Genomic DNA, 20,279 nt, shown 5'->3' on the forward strand with positions numbered 1-20,279 from the left:
ATACCTTGGATATATTGCAGGTTCTCTTCCAGACCACCACAGTAAAGCAAATATCACAATGAAGCAAATCACACAAATTTTCTGGTTTTCTAATTGCAAATAAAAGTTATGTTTACACTATACTGTAGTCTCTTATGTGTGCAATAACATTATGTCTAAAAAAACATGGAGAAACCTTAATTAAAAAAATACTTTATTGCTAAAAAATGCTGACCAGCATCTGAGCCTTCAGCGACTCACAATCTCTTTGTTGGTGGAGTTTGATGTTGATGGCTGCTGACTGATCAGGGTGGTGGCTGCTGAAGGTTGGGGTGTCTGTGGCAATTTCTTAAAATAAGACAACAGTGAAGTTTAGTGCATCGGCTTTCTTTTCCTTTCACGATTTCTCTATAGCATGTAATGCTGTTTGATAGCATTTTACCCACACTTCTTTCAAAATTGGTGTCAATCCTCTCAAGCCCTGTCACTGCTTTATCAATTAAGTTTTTGTAATGTCCTTTGTTGTCATTTCAACAATCTTCACAGCATATTCACCAAGAGTAGATTCCATTTCAAGAAACCACTTTGTCTGCTCATCCATAGAAGCAACTCCTCATCCATTCAAGTTTTATCATAAATTGTAGCAATTCAGTCCCATCTCCAGGCTCCACTTCTAATTCGAGTTCTTTTGCTGTTTCCACCACATCTGCGGTTACTTCTTCCACTTAGGTCTTGAATCCCTCAAGGTCATCCATGATGGTTGGAATCAACTTCTTCCAAACTCCTGTTAATGTTGATATTTTGACCTCTTCCCATGAGGCACAAATGTTCTTCATTTTCCAGAAAGTTTTCAATTGCCTAGATCCATCAGAGGAATCACTATCTACGGCAGCTACAGCCTTACAAAATGTATTTCTTAGGGACTTCCCTGGTGGTCCAGTGGTTAAGATCCCACGCTCCCAATGCAGGGGGCCCAGGTTCGATCCCTGGTCAGGGAACTACATCCCGCATGCTGCAACTAAGAACTGGTGCAGCCAAACAAACAAACAAACAAATAAATATTTAAAAACAAAGAAACCAAAATATATTTCTTAAATAATGAGACTTGTAAGTCAAAATCACTCCTTGGTCTATGGGCTGCAGAGTGGACATTGTGCTAGCTGGCATGAAAACAACATTAATCTCCTTGTACACTTCCATCAGAGCTCTTGGCTGACCAAGTGCATTGTCAATGAGCAGTAATATTTTGAAAGGAATCTTTTTTTTCTGAGCAGTAGGTCTCAACTGTAGGTTGAAAATATTCAGTAAACCATATTGTAAACAGAAGTGCTGTCATCCAGGCTTTGTCATTCCATTTAATAGAGCACAGGCAGAAAAGGTTTGGCATATAATTCTTAAGAGCCATAGGATTTTTGGAATGGTAAATGAACACTGGCTTTAAATTAAAGACACCAGACGCATTAGCCCTTAACAAGACAGTCAGCCTGTCCTTCGAAGCTTTGAAGCCAGGCATTGATTTCTCTCTGGCTTCTCTCTAGCTATGAAAGTCCTAGGTGGCATCTTCTTCCAGTAGAAAGCTGTTTCATCTACGTTGAAAATTTGTTGTTTAGTGTAGCCACCATCATTAATGATCTCAGCTAAATCATCTGGATAACTTGCTGCAGCTTCTGCACCAGCACTTGCTGCTTCACCTTGTACTTTTATGTTATGAAGATGGCTTCTTTCCTTAAACCTCATGAACCTCTGCTAGCTTCAGACTTTTCTTCTGCAGTTACCTCACCTCTCTCAACCTTCACAGAATTGAAGAGTTGTAAGGGCCTTGCTCCAGAATAGGCTCTGGCTTAAGGGAATGTTGTCATTGGTTAGATCATCTATCTATGCCACTAAAACTTTCTCCATATCATCAATAAGGCTGTTTCACTTTCTTATCATTCATGTGTTCCTTGGGGTAGCACTTATAATTTCCTTCAATAACTCTTCCTCTGCATTCACAACTTGGCTAAGTGGTGTAAGAGGCCTAGCTTTTGGCCTATGAAGGCTTTCAACATGCCTTCCTCACTAAGCTTAATCATTTCCAGCTTTTGATTTAAAGTGAGAGACATGGGACCCTTCCTTTCACTTGAACACTTAGAGGCCACTGTAAAGTTATTAACTGGCCTAATTTCAATATTGTTATGTCTCAGGGAATAGGGAGACGGGGAACAGTCAGTCAGTGGAGCAGTCAAACACACACATTTATCAATTAAGTTCTCTTTCTTACATGGGTGTGATTCGTGGTGCCCCAAAACAATTACAATAGTTACATCAAAGATACTGATTGCAGATCACCATAACAAATATAATAATAAGGAAAAGGAGTCTCTCATAAAGTAATGAGCTTTATGAGAGTCACTGGCAGTATCTATCCAAAAAATGGCATAGAATGGATTCCTGTAGGTAGAATTAGTCATAAAATTATCATTCCAAGAAAAAATTTAAATGTTGTACAACTAAAAAATTTTTCAATAAGATGCTTCCCCCAAATTTAATTTGCAAAATGTGAATGAACTATCTTCAAGTGGATCAATTTCAATTTTTAGTGGCCTAGAATTCCATCATAATTATAACTGTGATGATGAATAATTCTAAATGGAAATATCTATCCAAAAAGGATTGTTTATCATCAACTGTAATGCATTTTCATTTGGTACATAATAGAGAACTTGAAATACAAGCAACCCTAAATATAAGCAATAAAGCTATCAAGAAAGAACCCTCTAATAGGTTGAAAAGCAGAAGATAACCTGTGGCCTGTGAAGCTATGACTACATCAACTACTCATTCTTTGCGTGGAGAATATATTAAAGTGAATTAAACTCAGTTTCTTTATTTTGAAGTTTATGTTCTTCAAGATTAGTATCTAGTTTATTCACTTTCTAAAAGCAAAGAAAACTTAAAGAAAGAACTAACTTACTATATAACCAGAATACTGTGTTTTTCTGTTTATTTATATTCTAAATTTTTTTAGGGGGTAAAATAGTACTTTTACTTTTTAACAAGTGACACTTTCTTCAAAAATAATTATTTACGTAGTACCTAAGCTATAAAACATGAGTAAGCTGCTCAAGCAGTTTAAATTTTCACTCTGGCAGGAAACATATATGTAATTTGTACATCATCAGATCCCTTCATTTTCTCTAATCACGTTTTGAAAATTACTTTTCTAGAGGAATTTCCTTTATTAAGAAAGCAATGCTGAGCAAAAATATCAAGCGTACCACTGGGACACTATTTCTAAAACATAAAAAACTAATGGCCTTGAAATGTGTAATACTGACAAGTAAAAATATAGACAATGAAGATGGGAGTATAAATAGAAAGATTCTGCCCATGTTCTCCTGTAAAATATCTTCCTGACAGTTTTTAGGCATATTCTAAATAGGCTAACTATATAATTTATTATCTAAACTGGAACACTTTTGAAGTGAAAGAGGACACTATTAGTCATTACAAAATGAATACTGGCCTGGTGACCTGGGGCACATGGTCACCCTAATTATCAATCAACGCTATGCAGGCAACTCCCAGACCATGCAACAATATGTGGATTCTAATTACCAGTCTGATTAACCATCTAGTTTTGAGGAACACAACTTCAGAGATGCAGGCACAATTCAGAGACACTCGAAGACCCACAGGAATCACTAGAGAGTCAGTAAGGTGGGAGACCCGTATAAGTTTAAAGGTCTGGAGAAGGGGAATTCAATAAAGGGATAAGTAAGTAAAATATTCTAAAAACTTCGTCATTTTCTCTGATGTAGAATTCATTTGGGATCCTACTGTCTTCACTTTTACTGTCTATCACCACCAAGCTTTCACCATAAAGCTTAAATAAAATTGCACGTGATTTGTCAATTTAACTTGTATTAGATTTAAAACTCAAGACTATTAATCTTTGGGGGTAGGGACATTACCATTCAATTCCAAGCATCCAGCGCCTGGCTCTCAGTAAATGTTTACTGAATGAATTTCTTTGAACTTAATATTCTGAGTATTAAAATTTATGATATTAGAACCTTAATTGAAGATAGTAGATTTTAAAAATTCAACTCAACAAGCTAACCTGTTATTTTCTAGTGCAAAACCTATCAGGAAACTGTATGTTTGGATTTGCTTTAAAATAATCCTGCAGGGCCAGAGAGGGGGATAAAAGATGAAACAAAACTGCCAGATGTTAATAATTATTGAAACTAACTGATGGGTGTGGGTGTGGGGGGATCTCCATCTCTGTGTATAACTGAAAATCTCCATATTAAAAGCGTTTTGTTTGTTTTTTTTTTTAAAAAGCCCATCTGAAACCAACTCAACATCCTGCATTTATCAAACACAAACCATTTTCTTTTCTTTGAAAGTATCACTGTCAAAATTCTTATCACATTTATGTCTAAGGACAGTATACCTGTAGCATTAGGTGCAGATTAGTCACTTTCTGTGCGGACCAGCCTGAATTTTCATCTCCAACTTCAAACCAAGGTTTCATACGCTGAATATATGAGCCTTCTTTAAAAAAATTTTGATTGGAATTGTTGTTTTTTAACAGGTTTTGAAGCAAAATCAGACAGTCTTCCACTACTATACCTGGGGAAAGAATGTAGAATGGAATGTTGAGGCTGATAAAACCTGAAGGAAAATTCAATCCTCAAACATTTCAAAAGAAAACTCTCAGTGCTCAGCATCTCTTCAGTATGCACGGCAGTGAGCCTGCTCCTTCTCAGGTCTCCCAGTGATCTCCTGACTTCTATTTTCAACTATCCACTCACCTCAGTAACTCACATTTTTTCTTCAAATCCAGCTTACACATCATTTCTTCAGGAATTATTAGCAAGATCCAGTGAGTAGGTTAGGATCACCAGCTATATGCTCTCACAGTAGCCTGCCCCTTTTATAATTATGCAGTATCTGTCTTCACTAGATTATAATTCATGAAGACAGGAATTTGGGAATGTCCTACTTACCTCTCTGTATCCTCAGCAGATATAGAGACAAGATCCCACATGCCACATGGTGCGGCCAAAATAAAAAAATAATAATAAAATAAACACCAATGGGAAAGATAAGCAGGAATTAGTCACATGAAGTGGGTGGGATGCAGAAAAGCATTCCAAGAAGAAAGTAAAATGGCTTTTAAAAAAACGTCTACATTTCGGGACTTCCCTGGTGGTCCAGTGGTTAAGACTCTGCGCTCCCACCGCAGGGGGCGCAGGTTTGATGAGATCCCGCATGCCACGTGGTGAGGCCAAAAAAAAAAAAAAGAGAGAGAGACAAGATATCAGATGTGTACGTGGTAGGTCACTACTAAATAGTTGTTGAATGAATCAATCATATATTATTTAATCGCTAAGAAGCACTTGACATTGCTGTCTTTATGCCTCTTCCTTGAAACTTCCTCTTCTTTTGGTTTCTAAAACACTAACGACTCCCTCCTGGTTCTCCTTACAGATATCTGGCCACTCCTCAGGCTTCCTAACCAATGAGCTCTGTTTCCTCTGCAAAGCATATGAAAAAAAGAGGCTGGATGCTCACAGTGAGTAGGTTCCTCTGTGTAGTACATGCACACTTCTGCTCCTACTAGTTAAACTGCACGATTATAAGAATTAATTGCGGGGCTTCCCTGGTGGCGCAGTGGCTGAGAGTCCACCTGCCGAAGCGCAGGGGACACGGGTTCGTGCCCCCGTCCAGGAAGATCCCACATGCCGCGGAGCGGCTAGGCCCGTGAACCATGGTCGCTGAGCCTGCGTGTCCGGAGCCTGTGCTCCACAATGGGAGAGGCCCGCGTACCGCAAAAAAAAAAAAAAAAAAAAAGAATTAATTGCTTTTAAAAAATGAACAAATTTTAGGGAATTCCCTGGTGGTCCAGTGGTTAGGGCTCTGCGTTTTCACTGCTGAGGGCCTGGGTTCAATCCCTGGTTGGGGAACTAAACTAAGATCCCACAAGCCGTGCGGCAGGGTCAAAACCAAACCAAAACAACAACAACAACAACAACAACAACAAAAACTCCAAAAAACAGACTTGATTTTTCAGAGCAGCTTCAGGATACAGAAAAACCGAGCAACAAATAAAGGGAATTCCCATATACTCTCTCCGTGTCAGTTTCCACTGCTATTACCACTTAGCATTAGTGTGGTACATTTGTTAAACTGATGAATGAATATTGATACATTATTAACTCATGGTCATAGTTCACATTAGGGTTCACTCTTTGTGTTGTAAATTCTATGGATTTCAACATATGTATAATTTCATGTACCCACGGTTACAGTATCATACAGAATAGTTTCACTGCTCTAAAAATCCTGTGTTCCACCTATTCATTCCTCTTTCTTCCTACCCCCGAATCCCTGGCAACCACTGGTCTTTTTACTGTCTCTTTATGGTTTTGTCTTTTCTGAATGTCATATACTTGGAATCATAAAGTATGTAGCCTCTCCAGACTGTCTTATTTCACTTAGCAATATGCATTTAAGGTTCCTCCAGGACTTTTCATGGCTTGAAAACTTTTTAATCGTTGAATAATATTCCATTGTCTGAATGTACCACAGTTTGTTTATCCATTCACCTACCAGAGGACATCTTGGTTGCTTCCAAGGTTTGGCAATTATGAATAAAGCTGCCATAAATATTCACGTGCAGGATTTGCGTAGATATAAGTTTTCTACTCATTTGGGTAAATACCAAGGAGTGTGATTGCTGGACTGTATGTTAAACTTAGTAAGAAACCACCAAACGGTCTTCCAAAATGGTTGTATCATTTTGCATTCCCATCAGCAATACATGAGAGTTCTATACCCTTGCTTACTTTTGGTGTTGTCAGTGTTCTGGATTTTTGCCTAACAGGTGTATAGTGATGTCTCATTGTTTTAGTTTGCATTTCCCTAATGACATATGATGTTTGAGTGTCTTTTCATATGCTATATACCATCTATATATTTTCTTTGGTGATACGTCTGCTCAGATCTTTTGTTCATTTTTTAATTGGGTTGTTCCTTTACTTCTTATTGAACTTTAAGAGTTCTCTGTACATTCTGGATACAAGTCCTTTTCCAGATGTGTTTTGCAAATCTTTTCTTTCAGTCTGTGGCTTATCTTTGCATTCTCTCAGCAGTGTCTTTTGCAGACTAAATTTTCAATTTAGTGAAGTCCCACTTAACCATTTTCTCTTTCATCTAAGAGTAAATTACTTTTACTCACGGAGGCTCAGGCCATCTGGCTGTACCATCTACTACCAGTCCTCACTGCAGTTTTGTAACAAATTCATGGTCACTACTCCTTGTTCACTGCACCAGCACCTCACTCAGAGTCTTCTTTCTATCTCCATGTTCTGCTGTCACTCTTGATTTCAATTTCAATGACAACCGATCTAATCTGGACCCCTCAGTTCCTTGGCCTCATCTTCAGAGATAATCCTTACTCTATTCCTAAAACCTCCCATCTTTCCAGCTCAAGTATTCTCAATATATCTGTTCTGTGGCTTCCCTGAGACTTTCAACCCATCAACAAGTCTTCTTTCTTCTTTTTTTTTGTTTTTGTTTTTGCGGTACACGGGCCTCTCACTGCTGTGGCCTCTCCCGTTGCGGACCACAGACTCCGGACGCGCAGGCCCAGCGGCCATGGCTCACGGGCCAAGCCGCTCCGCGGCACGTGGGATCCTCCCGGACCAGGGCACGAACCCGCGTCCCCTGCATTGGCAGGCAGACTCTCAACCACTGCGCCACCAGGGAAGCCCCATTTCTTCTTTTTAAAAACCCTTCTGTCTTTACTTCCTTCCCTATCTAGCTTAGCACATATAGGTCTTCATTTCTTCCACCCTACAGATAATTTGCTGAGCTCTCTTGTCTCACTATCTTTTCATAGCACCTGCCTGGAAAGGCACTATCCTGTCAGAAACTGCCTGCCTGGCTTTTTTTCAATATCTGTACCTAGACAGCTGAGTACTGGGGGAGACAGGGGATCACATAATCAAGTAGCCTGCACTGCTATGAAATCATGGTGAACACCCTCAATGGGGCCTTTATCCTTGCCTGGAAATCTTCCTAATTACAATAGTCAACAAGCTCTCCTATCCTCCAAAAGACTATTTTCAGTCTTCGCCATGATTCTCAACTGTGTCCTCCTCTTTCACTCTCAGCATATGCCTCTGCCTTCAACTCAACTCCCTGTCACCAAATGTGAAAAAGGACTTGCATCTTCACCTGTGCTATCCCCTGTTATGATGGAAGATGAGCTTCTTCTTCTCCTATCTTAAAACAGCCAGTTCCTACCTCTCCTGTGGATTCTAATAACTTCCTCCTTTTTCAGGTATTATGTACCACTGACTGTTGTCTTTTCTTTCTCTCTCTCTCTCTCTCTCATATCATATCTCTGTCCCCTCTCTGCTTGCTCGCAGTTGTTGTAGTCTCTTCCATTTTAAAGAAAAAGCCCTTTTAGATTAAAGGAGAATAATCTGATAATGTCCACAGATGTAGAAAAAAAATAAAAACAGTTATTAAAATGCAAGACTCATGATAAAAACTCTTAGCAAAAATCAAACTTAAAGGTGAAACATCAACATTCTCATTACAGTCAGCAACTATTCAACACTGTACTAAAGATTCTAATCAGTGCAATGAGACAAAGAAAAGAAAACTGGTATAAGAACTGAAAAGAAAAAAGCTTACACTTATTTGTAGAAAATATCGTATCTACACAGAAAGTCCAAGGAGAACTAATGGTTTAATAAGATGGTTGGATACAAGATCAATATACAAAAATCAAGTAGTAACCAATTTGAAAATGTAATAAAAAGAGATCCCATTCACATGTAACAAAAAGTATAAGATGCCTAGGAATGAATCTAATAAAAAAAATATACAACTCTTGTGCTCAAAATTATAAAACATTACTGAAAGACATAAAAGAAGCCCTGAATAGATTAAAAGACATACCTGGGTTCATGGATAGAAAAAGTCAATGACGATTCTCCTTAATCTTTAAACTCAATATATTTCCGGGACTTCCCTGGTGGCACAGTGGTTAAGAATCTACCTGCCAATGCAGGGGACATGGGTTCAAGCCCTGGTCTGGGAAGATCCCACATGCCGCAGAGCAACTAAGCCCATGTGCCACAACTACTGAGCCTGTGCTCTAGAGCCCACGAGCCACAATTACTGAGCCTGAGTGCTATAACTACTGGAGCCTGCATGCCTAGAACCTGTGCTATGCAACAAGAGAAGCCATTGCAATGAGAAGCCTGCACACCGCAACTAAGAGTAGCCCCTGCTCGCCACAACTAAAGAAAGCCTGTGCACAGCAACGAAGACCCAACACAGCCAAAAATAAATAAATAAATAATAACTTAAGAAAAACCCCAAACAACTCAATATATTTCCAATCAAAATCCCAACTAGGATTTTCAGATAACTTGACTAGCAAAGAAGTTTCATTCATATGAAGAATAAAAGGGAAAGACGCATAAGACAATTCTGAAGAGGGCCAAGATAGGAAATTTTTCCTATATTCTAATAGGATATTATTATGAAGCTTTTGTAATTAAAAGAGTGTGGCTTTAGTGTAGAACTAGACAGACTAATGGGACATATCAGAGAACTCAGAAACAGACTTTCACACGTATGGAAATTTGATCACAAATCTTATAACATCATTCAAATGCAAAATCCCTATTAATTAAATGTAAAAGACACATTTTAAAAGGCTTCAGTATAAGAAAGTGACGGAAACTCTCTTTATGACCTTGAGGTAGAGATAGATTTCTTAAACTTTATAAAAGCATAAACTATTAAAAAAACCCAACATGCTATTATGCTAAAATTTTAAACTTTAATAGAAACACTATAAACAAATTCATAGAAGATAACTGAAACATGTATAATCAACAAATGATTAGTATCCAATACATAAAGAACTCCCAGTAATCAACTGGAAAAGGAAAAACGATCTTATACAAAAACAGGCAAGAAGGTAATTCAGAGGGGTAAAAGATAAACAAAAATAAATGGTGACTACTCCCATGAAAATATGCTTAATCTCATTAATTTAAGAAATGAAATAAAATCTCAATAAGACATTATCTCACACTCATCAAATTGGCAAGGAAGGACTGACAAGGATGTGAAGAAACAGGAACTTGAAAACACTGCTGATGGAGTATAGGTTGATAAAACCACTTTAAGAGAGCCATTCAACAATATCTGGTAATGGTGAAAAAAGTACAACTCTATTTGTAGGTATACAGAGAAACTTAATATACAAGTAAATACATAAAGACCATTCACTGTAACAGTTTATATTAGCAAAAATATAAACAACCTAATTGTCAACTCAATCAGAAAATAATAGATCATAGTATATTCATAATACAGTATAATATAATAGCACTTAAATGAACTAGAGTAACATGTATCAACATGGATAAATCTCAGAAACACAATGTTGAATTAAAAACAGCAAGTTGTGGGACTTCCCTGGCAGTCTAGTGGTAAAGACTTCGAGCTTCCACTGCAGGGGGTGCTGGTTCAATCCCTTGTTGGGGAACTAAGATCCCGCATGCCATGTGGCAGAAAAAAAAAATTAATTAAAAAAAACCAAAACAGTAAGTTGTGAGATTATATTCAGAAGGATACTTTATTTAAAAGAACTGGACGGTAGGTACACAAGTGTTTGTTATGCTATTTTCTATTGTTTTCTGTATGTTTGAAATATTTCATATCTCAAAAAAAAATTTAAGAAAAATAGTTCCTTGTCAACCTCCAGTTCTGTTCACCTGGCTCTCTCCCCTGACTTTACCAAATTCCTGATATAAATTTTCTCTGCTATTCTATTTTCCCTCTTCTAACTTACTCCTCTGACACTACAATCTTGATTCTGAGGCAACCACTAAACACAAATGCTGTCCCCAAGGTCACCAATGATGTCTATGTTCTAAGTCCTACAGATACATTTCTGTCCTATCTTGATATCTCAGTGACTTCTTACACTGCTACCAATTCGCCCAACCCTTCTAAGTGTGGTTCTCCTCTTGCCTTGCGGCCTGTTTCTTCTCAGTCTCTTTTACCGATACCTCTTCCTCTATGATCGCTTAACAATTTGTATTCCTTAGGGTTTGTCCTAGCCCTTCCCTTCTCACTCTTCACTTACTCTAAGTGACTCATCTAATCTTCCTTGTTTATCTAATTTTGTTTTACCTATATTATAAAGACTCTCAAATCTTTATCACCAGCCTGGCCCTGCCTTCCAGATTAGTAAGCCAACTGCTAACCCCAGTTCAGTGAATGCAAATAAACTCATTTTTCTCCTCTGACTCTAGTGCTAGGGTTTTTGATCAATTTCTCATTAAAAACAACAAAAATGTTGAATTAAAAAAAAAAGCCTAGGAGCAATGAAGAACTGATAGTACAGCAGGCTAAAACTGACAAGAAAATGGATATCTATACAGATAGTTAAGTATAAAAGTACCTTCTGGCTGGCAGTACATTTCTCAATCTTGATAAATCTAAACTTTTTATTTTGACAGTCTCATGGGACAGAGGGAAAACAAACCAAAGCCAAGGGTATACATAAGGTAGGAAGGAATCTAACAGAAAACTTTTCACCTAATAAAATGGGACCTCAAAAGGATATATCCTAAGGAAAAAAAAAAAAAAAAGATATATCCTCAGGGTGCAAAAATGCAAAGTTAACTAGTCCTCATAGGTTTTGTAGCTCAGGTTTGCATTACCTGAGTAGTCCAGGGAATATCAACCCTTCAATCTGGAATGAGGTGATCCCAGACAAACTGCACCCCCAGGGCTTGGCAGAAACGAGCACATTTTCTCTGAAAGAAATTACTTTCATCCTAGGATTCAAATTCCTATAAGTAATTCTGCTAAGTACGACACAAAACATGTACACAGAAAATGTTGTACCATGCGTAAGAACCAGCAGAGCAAAGTACCAGACCCACAAAGACTTAAAATACTGCGATTATCAGACAGAGATCATGAAGTAATTGTTTCTTATATTCAAAGAAATAAAAGATAAGTTGAAAATACATGCAGAGAAAACGAAGTTATAAAAAAATTACCTAGCAAATTTGCCAAAGAAACAAGCAGAACTTCTAGAAAAGAAAAATTTAAAACTCAATGGACACATTCAAAAGCTGATCAAATACAGGTGAAGAGAGAATCGTTTAAACAGAAAACAGGTCAGAAGAAATAATCCAGAAGAAAGCCTGAAAAGATAAAAAGACAGAAAATGCAGACAAGAAAGTAAGATGATAAAGTGAGAATCTAATCATATGACAGAGAACTGAATCTGAGTTCAGAAAGATAGGAAAAAATGTGATGGAGCAGTATTTGAGGAGACATAGCTGAGAGTTTCCATAAATGATGTAAGATATCAACAGATTCTGGAAGTTTAACAAATATTAAGCAGGATAACTAAAAAGAAATCCATATTCAACACACCATAATGGAAGAAAGAAAGAATATAAAGTATCCACCCTCCCTCAGGGAAGCCTCTCTCAACATCTAGCAAAACAACAAAGAAAATGTATGTCCTCATTTCTCCCTTCAGTTGCATTCCTGAAAAGTTAACAAGTCCATGAGAACAAAAGGAATCTTTCCAAATCAATCTCTTCATACTATACCTCCATCACTGTTCCCCTCCTCGGTAATAATGTCCAGTAGTCTCTCAAAAGCATTTTCAAAAGCAACAATTTTCTGGATTGCTCCATTGCTTCTTGTTAGTGCCTGTAGTAGTAAGACGCCCTTATGGAGAAGAAAGATAATGTTTAGTGGAATACAACTTTTACAAGACATTTAAAAATTACTTTAAAAACCACTGAGTTTTAGAAGTGGCAGGAATTTCACAAGTCCAACTCCTTCACTTTATAGATAGGGCAAACAAGGACAGAGAAGGTGAGCAATTTACCTCCCTAAGCTATATAAATCTTGAAAGACAGATCCTTCACTGGAACCCATGTCTACCAATTCCTAATTCAGTTCTCTTTTCACCATATGATATAAATATACAACAATTCTTGCATATTCATCAATTCATCAATCATTCATTACCTAGCTTTCACTGTGGTCTAAGCGAGTTGAACATGATTATATTTGTCTCAGTAATGCCTTGGTACATGCTTCGCAATAGTAACAATAAAAAATTGTAAAATCAATAATATAAATCAATAAACATCACCACATTTTAGCAGGGAAAGTTCAGATAGTCTTGTAATTATCTGGCCCGGAAATTCCCAAAACTTGATTCTAAGTTGATAGAAAAAAAGAAGAATGAGAATTCATGCCTCATGAACACCATGTCTAGTATGAGACAATTCTCAGTAGTCTTTGCTTCTGATTTTTAGTTTTCTCAGCTCCTGTTGAGCTAGATTTAGGTTATATATTTTGCAACTTCTTTATTATTCAAGAAATATTCACTGTTAACCATTTCTGCTTATTTCACTATCAAACAACAAGTATTTTATGAGCCCACAGGAGCCCAACAATACCATAATGGTCAAAGAGACAGAAAATATTTAATGAAAAAAACAGGTATTTCTTAGAGGAAGAGGAAGAGCAACTAATAGTTCAAAAGTTCCAAAGAGTCAAAAAAGCCATTGGCTGTCAGTACTGGGAAAATAAGTATTTATATAAGACAAAAAATACCCACAGCCTTACTGGGCTTTTCCTACTCATTTCCCTTACTGTCCAGTCTCAACATTAAGATGAGAGAGAAAGCAAAAGTGGTTATTTTTACATGTCATATTCTCCTACTTAATGTTAACTTGAGTTTAACTGCTGACAAAGGGAGGAATAAATACAGTGGAAAGAACACTAAGGTTAGGAGTTCGATACAGTGGGTTTTTTAAAGGTCTGTTTACTAGCTGTGCAACTTGAAGCAAATTACATAAACTCTGTATGTACTTTATGTAATGTAAGTCTTAGTATACCCATGTGTAAAACAAGGATGGTATCTTTGTCATAGGGTTTTTATGAGGACTAAAGGAGATAAAATAACTCCTACAGAACCTAAGTTCTCAATACATATCAGTTTCTTTTCCCTGACTATTAAGAGACATATTCCTCTAATCAAACACATCCACTAAAATGTTACTAGAAATGAAAGTATACTCATTGGTCATTGAAAGTAAGTGGGCACCAATTCCTTACTTTAAAAACTGGTAATTAAAGGGATTTAGCTATTTATCCTCCCTTTCATCTATGAATTATAATTCAGGGTAATAAAATATACTGGTTGATGAAGTAAAGTTCTTCTTTGAGAAAGATTACAGCCAAATAAATGTGAAAGAATGACAGAATTATAGAAATCATCATTTTGAAACTCTTAACAAAATAAATGAATCAGGCAATGATCATTAATGAATGATCAGATGTAATGGATGAAGGGATCCATGGAGGGATTTGGCTGTCACCACCTGAATCAAACCCACTGATCACTACAAGTGAGACAGCCAGATATTACATTTCCTGATGTGCTGCAAAATTAAGTACACTGCATCATCTAGGAAATATCAAAGCAAACAGGTGAACCAGAACTTAATCAAGCCCTTTAGAAAGTTAACAGACATTAACAATCAAATGTAATGAGAGAGCCTTGTCTGGAAACTGATTTGAAGAAACCAACTGTAAAAGACATTTATGAGACAACTGGGAAACTTGAGTACAGAAATAGTTACCTTATTTAATGACAGCTAAGACAAAGTTGTTATCTCATTAAATGTGATGGCATTGTAGTTATATAAGGAAATACACACACACACACACACACACACACACACACACACACACACACCATGTATACTGAAGTATATAATAGTGTAATTATACAGATTGTTTGATTCCTTTTAAATAATCTAGTCAAAAATAAAGGAGAGTGGTGAGGGGAGGGATGGATGAAGCAAGTATAATAAAATCTTGAAAATTAATGGGTTTAGGGGATGGGTTTGTCTGTATTCTCTCTACTTTCATGTGTGTTTACATTTCTCATAATAAAAAACTAAAAATTAAAGAATGGAATTACAGTTTATCATTTAGAAGTGAGCTGGTAGTTACTTCCTAGAGTTTTCTCAACCTTTCTTGCTAATTTTTAAGCCCTAAGTAACATAAATAAATATGATAGTTCACTGTATCTATGATAAATGACCAACTAATTCTCTAAATCCAGATCAAATTCAATGTTTCAAATATAAAACAAACTGAGGCTAAAAATCTTTACCAACAGGCTCCCAGAGAGGTTAGTCAATGTTAATAACTGTCATTGAATGCAATGAGAAATATTAAAAAGAAGGAAATGAAAAGAGAATTTTAAAAGAAGGATAAAGAAAGAAAAAGATACAAAGGATGCGGGGTGGGGGGCGGAAGCAGTGTATTATTCTGGGCAGTAACAGAGTGCCACTAGTAACTGCCACAGGTGCCAGTTAGTTTCCTCTGGTTGCTGGAGTCAACTGTGGTGTATTACACTGTGTTTTACTGCATAATGTTCGATAGTAAGTCTCCACAAAGAATTTAAATGAATCTGTGAAGCCAAAGGAAAGATGGCTGTAAAACTCCAAAATCTAAACAACACAGCAAAAATATAACTTAATCTCTAATCATAAAAGTAATGAAAGCCAACATGGAGAATCATTTTATCTGTCTCAAATAAAAACTGAGGAAAAAAGGTTAGGAAAAGAAAAAAAAAGAGTAGAGAGTTAAAGGAAAGAGAAGAGCAGAACACCAAATTCAGGTTTAAGATACATACTAATATTTTAGTCAAGAAAAGACACTCAAAATTCCTAATAGATAGGTACACAATTCTTAAAAGAATATTAAAGAATAAAAACTGTCCTCATGAGTTATACTACTATACCATTTCACCACTTATATTACTGCATTGACGTATGTACTACAAATTTTTAAATGCAAAGCTAAAAAAAAAATTGTCTTTGTGGATTAGAAGTCAAGAGCATTTCAGTTTTGTCTCTGCTTTGTCAGGAAACAGTTGTGACTAAAAGCAATCCAAATGGTATTTATTAGCACTTAAGATGAGAAAGGTACAGGGCCAGGTACCACAAACACAAAGATGAATAAGACATCACTAACAAAGAACAAGTCACTTGGTTTCTGTGAGTCTTGGGCTTCTCAGTGTAAATATGGAGACTGAATTAGCTTGATAAGATCCCCTAGCTCTAAATTTTAATTTTAAAGATTTTTCCAGGGGCTCCCCTGGTGGCGCAGTGGTCGAGAGTCCGCCTGCTGATGCAGGGGACACAGGTTTGTGCCCCGGTCCGGGAAGATCCCACATGCCGCGGAGCGGCTGGGCCCGTGAGCCATGGCCGCTGAGCCTGTGCTCCGCAATGGGAGAGGCCACAACAGTGAGAAGCCCGCGTATGGGAAAAAAAAAAAAAAAAAAAAAATTGTCCAATTGCTATCTAAAGTATTATGGTTTTCATCAAGCTGTAGATAACAACAGAAAAGAACGTTCAAGCAACAAAACAATATTCATCAACAGAAAATACTCAAATGTTTATGCAAATATTAAAATAAAGCAGAATAAAAAATTAACTCCAAAGCAAATCACGCTCTATAGTTAAATAGCGATTACAAGGAAAATCCTCTGAAATATGTATTCAATCAACTAAGGGTGATGATTCCAAATATTACACTTTGTTAAGTTTATGCAGTTCAATGTCTAGGGATGTTTCCTCTGCTCTTTCTGGAGGTAGAATTTGGTGTCAGTACAACCTTTCAGAAAAGAATGGAAGAAATCCTAAACTTGTGGAAGGCATAAATTTGAATAGCAAAGTCATTTGTCTAAGCCAAAATACTTAATAGGTTGGAAACAAAGAAAAAATGTGGCCTTGTATATAACTTCAAAAGGTCTAAACCATTACCCCAACTTTCCAAATCTAACTTTTATGACTCTGAATAAGGGTCAACAAAGATTTCATTTGCAAAAAGAGAAAAAAAGCTGCATATTCTTAGACTTTTCTTCAAACTTGACTTACATCATTACGTATAACTTCCCTGGAATCCGCTAATAAGTCCATCAACCTTGAAACACCTAGAAACATATAACCATGTGAAAAACACTGGCAGATCAAAAACACAAATAGTGATTCAAATTATAAACAATTTATTAACACATCATTTCAGTCACCGCCCCCGGAGAAATGATCCTCAATTTTACTTTGTTTATTTTTGTTTTTTATGATCCTCACTTTTAAATCAAAATAATATACGGAAGATGAGTCACTTACCCATAGGACTGACTAAAATAATTTGCTGCACTTGAGGCCCGAGTTGTTTTAAAAGAGAAGTAAGAAGCTTCACACCAGGCCAGCGGACGTGGAAATCAAACTCCTACAATATAGGAATTTAAAATAGTTAACATTTGTAATTCACATTTTCAAGCAAAACTTTTCAACTAGTAGAATGGTACCCAAAACTATAAACAAACAAAAAAGGAGTGTGTCAAACTTTAAAAAATTAACTTAAGAAATAAAAAGCAATAAAAAGAAAAGAGTTAATATAAATTGATCAAACTGATTAAACTGTTGTTGACTAGATATAACAGTACTTTACAAAAATGGAAATAAGAAGCAGACAGTATTCTAAGAGACTACATAGTTCTTAAAACACACATGTGAATCTCTTGTAATGATATTACAAATTTCACTATCTTGAAAAGGTATATAGGGGCTTCCCTGGTGGTGCAGTGGTTAAGAATCCACCTGCCAATGTAGGGGACACAGGTTCAAGCCCTGGTCCAGGAAGATCCCACATGCTGCGGAACAACTAAGCCCATGCGCCACAAGTACTGAGCCTGCACTCTAGAGCCCATGAGCCACAACTACGGAAGCCTGCGTGCCTAGAGCCTGTGCTCTGCAACAAGAAGCCTGTGCACTGCAAGAAAGAATAGCCCCCGCTCGCCGCAACAAGGCTTTCCGCGTGCAGCAACGAAGACCCAGCACACCAAAAATAAATAAATAAATAAATTTATTTTTTAAAAAAAACGTATCTATATATGTTGCTTCCTCAATAACACCCAAAAGGGCAACAAAAGAAGCTTATTAAGATGACAAAAATAGCAAGGTTCTTTACTTACCTCTAATAAAGATAACAGAAGAGTGACATTTTCTTGCTGCTTAATGAAAATTTCTGTAAACTGGCTTCCCAAATCCTCACTCTGTCTTGTGGAGTTTTCTTCTGTAATATTCAAAGATAAAGTATTTGAATATGATGCTTTGTTATTTTAAAGTATCCTTTTTGTTGAAAAAGCTGAGCAGAAATGATAATTTTCTTAGAACAGTGTGCCTGGAAGTGATACCACAATTATGCTAGAAAGACATATCCTTAAAATAACTTTCAAGGTCATTTAAATAAATTTTAATTCTTTAATTGTTTAAATATGATATTCAAACAAAATATATTTAGACTTTCACATTTTCTCAAGGTTATTTTTCGGTTAAACTTCTAACTCGAGTAGAAGGGAATTTATTGGGGTGAGGGAAATATTCTATCTCAAATGTGATAGTGGTTATGCTACATCTGTCCAACACACAGGACTATACAAACCCAAAGAATAAATTTTAATGTATGTAAATTATACCTCAAAAGCCCCTCCCCCCAAACATTACTGAACATATAGTCCTTGCTGACTCTGTTACTATGTTAAATAATTTAATTTTAAAATTAAACCAATCATCTACAGATTTTTCAGTATCTTTTTCAAGCAAATCAACATATATATCTTATAGTTATTTGGCAATAAAACCAGAATTTGCATTTAAGTTTTCACTTATTCTTTAAAAGATTTTATATTTGTCCTTAACACTTAAAAGTCTTTAACCTGGGGCCTCCCTGGTGGTGCAGTGGTTGAGAGTCCGCCTGCCGATGCAGGGGACACGGGTTCATGCCCCGGTCTGGGAGGATCCCACATGCCGCGGAGCGGCTAGGCCCATGAGCCACGGCCGCTGAGCCTGCGCATCCGGGGCCTGTGCTCCGCAACGGGAGAGGCCCCAACAGTGAGAGGCCCGCGTACGGCAAAAAAAAAAAAAAAGTCTTTAAGCTATTTGTTGTTTCAATGTACTTTGTCAAAAAAATGTAAAGGATCACTAAAAACTGAAGCAACAATTGCCAAGGCAAATTATCATTTAAAATCTGCCTACTCTAATAAATACAATTTAGAGATGGCAAATACACTACTCCCCAGCCCCTTACCCATTCCAGACATAGCTAAGCCTTTTCCACATATTGCTCCAGGCAGTGACTATAAACCAAAGGAGTTGGCAGTTAAGATCAAACATATTTATTATCTCTCAAATAGTTCTTTTTTAAATGTGAGATTTTAATATTCTTTAGAAATGGAAAAAACCCAGCAGATGACAAGAAAAGCAAGACAATCTGACAGTGACAGTGATAATCTCATCTAATTATCTGTAGAGAAATGAGAAAAAAGAAGAGACCAAAAGTAGAAAAGAAATATTTTAATATTCTGGGTTATTAATAAAACCTAATTTCTCACATATTGATTAATATGCTAGGTTTATCCTTCAGAAACCCTAAGAAATATTTCTTTTATCATCTCTTGCATCAGTAAAAGAATTCAGTTTCTGAACCTTAAAACTACATTACTTAAACAAAAAATACTTGACTTTTAAAAGGACTAGTCTGGCTGTGCTAAGATGTCAGGGAGAGAGGGAAATAATAAGGAGAGCGATTAGGAGGCAATAATCAAGGTAAGTGGTGAAACTGACTTAGACACTGGTCACAATTCTTATGAAAATAGAAGGAACAAGATTTGTTGGCATATTCCTTACAGGGGTATGAGAAGGGGGGAAAAAAAGGAAAGGTGGTTCTAAGGTTTCAGCCTAAAGAAGTGGAAGGATGGCACTGCCACTTACTGAGATTGGAAACACTGGAAGAAGCAAGTTTAGAGTATAGACAGAATCATAAGTTTAGTTTTGGATGTGTTAAGTTTGAGACACATAAAAATCTGAGTGGAGATATCAATCAAGTAAGCAGTTGGATAAACACAAGCATAGCTGTCAGTGGACAAGTTTGGGTTGGACATATACATTAGAATGATAAACATAAAAATGATATTTAAAGTCACAAGACTGGATGATACAGGGCATCTACAAAAACTTATAGCTAACATCAAACTTAATGGTAAAAGATTGAATGCTTTCCACTTAAGATGAGGAAAGAGGCAAGAATATCTACTTTCACCAACTCTAATCAACATTGTACTGGAGATCTTAGTGCCATAGGGTAGGAAAAAG

General features: G+C 36.7%; 1 protein-coding gene across 2 annotated transcripts in view; it reads right to left on the reverse strand.

The window, feature by feature from the left end:
* USO1 (USO1 vesicle transport factor) overlaps positions 1-20,279 on the reverse strand; it is a 92,368-nt gene that overhangs the window by 26,732 nt on the left and 45,357 nt on the right. For both annotated transcript variants that reach the window (XM_007455430.1, XM_007455431.1), the window contains 5 exons: positions 18,101-18,201; positions 17,253-17,355; positions 17,001-17,056; positions 12,639-12,759; positions 4,418-4,596 (listed from right to left, as the gene is read on the reverse strand). In XM_007455430.1, the coding sequence (XP_007455492.1) occupies positions 4,418-4,596; positions 12,639-12,759; positions 17,001-17,056; positions 17,253-17,355; positions 18,101-18,201 (560 nt within the window). The remainder of the gene's footprint in view (positions 1-4,417; positions 4,597-12,638; positions 12,760-17,000; positions 17,057-17,252; positions 17,356-18,100; positions 18,202-20,279) is intronic.

Source organism: Lipotes vexillifer, unplaced genomic scaffold (assembly GCF_000442215.2).
Source record: "Lipotes vexillifer unplaced genomic scaffold, Lipotes_vexillifer_v1.1 scaffold749, whole genome shotgun sequence".
Taxonomy (NCBI): domain Eukaryota; kingdom Metazoa; phylum Chordata; class Mammalia; order Artiodactyla; family Lipotidae; genus Lipotes; species Lipotes vexillifer.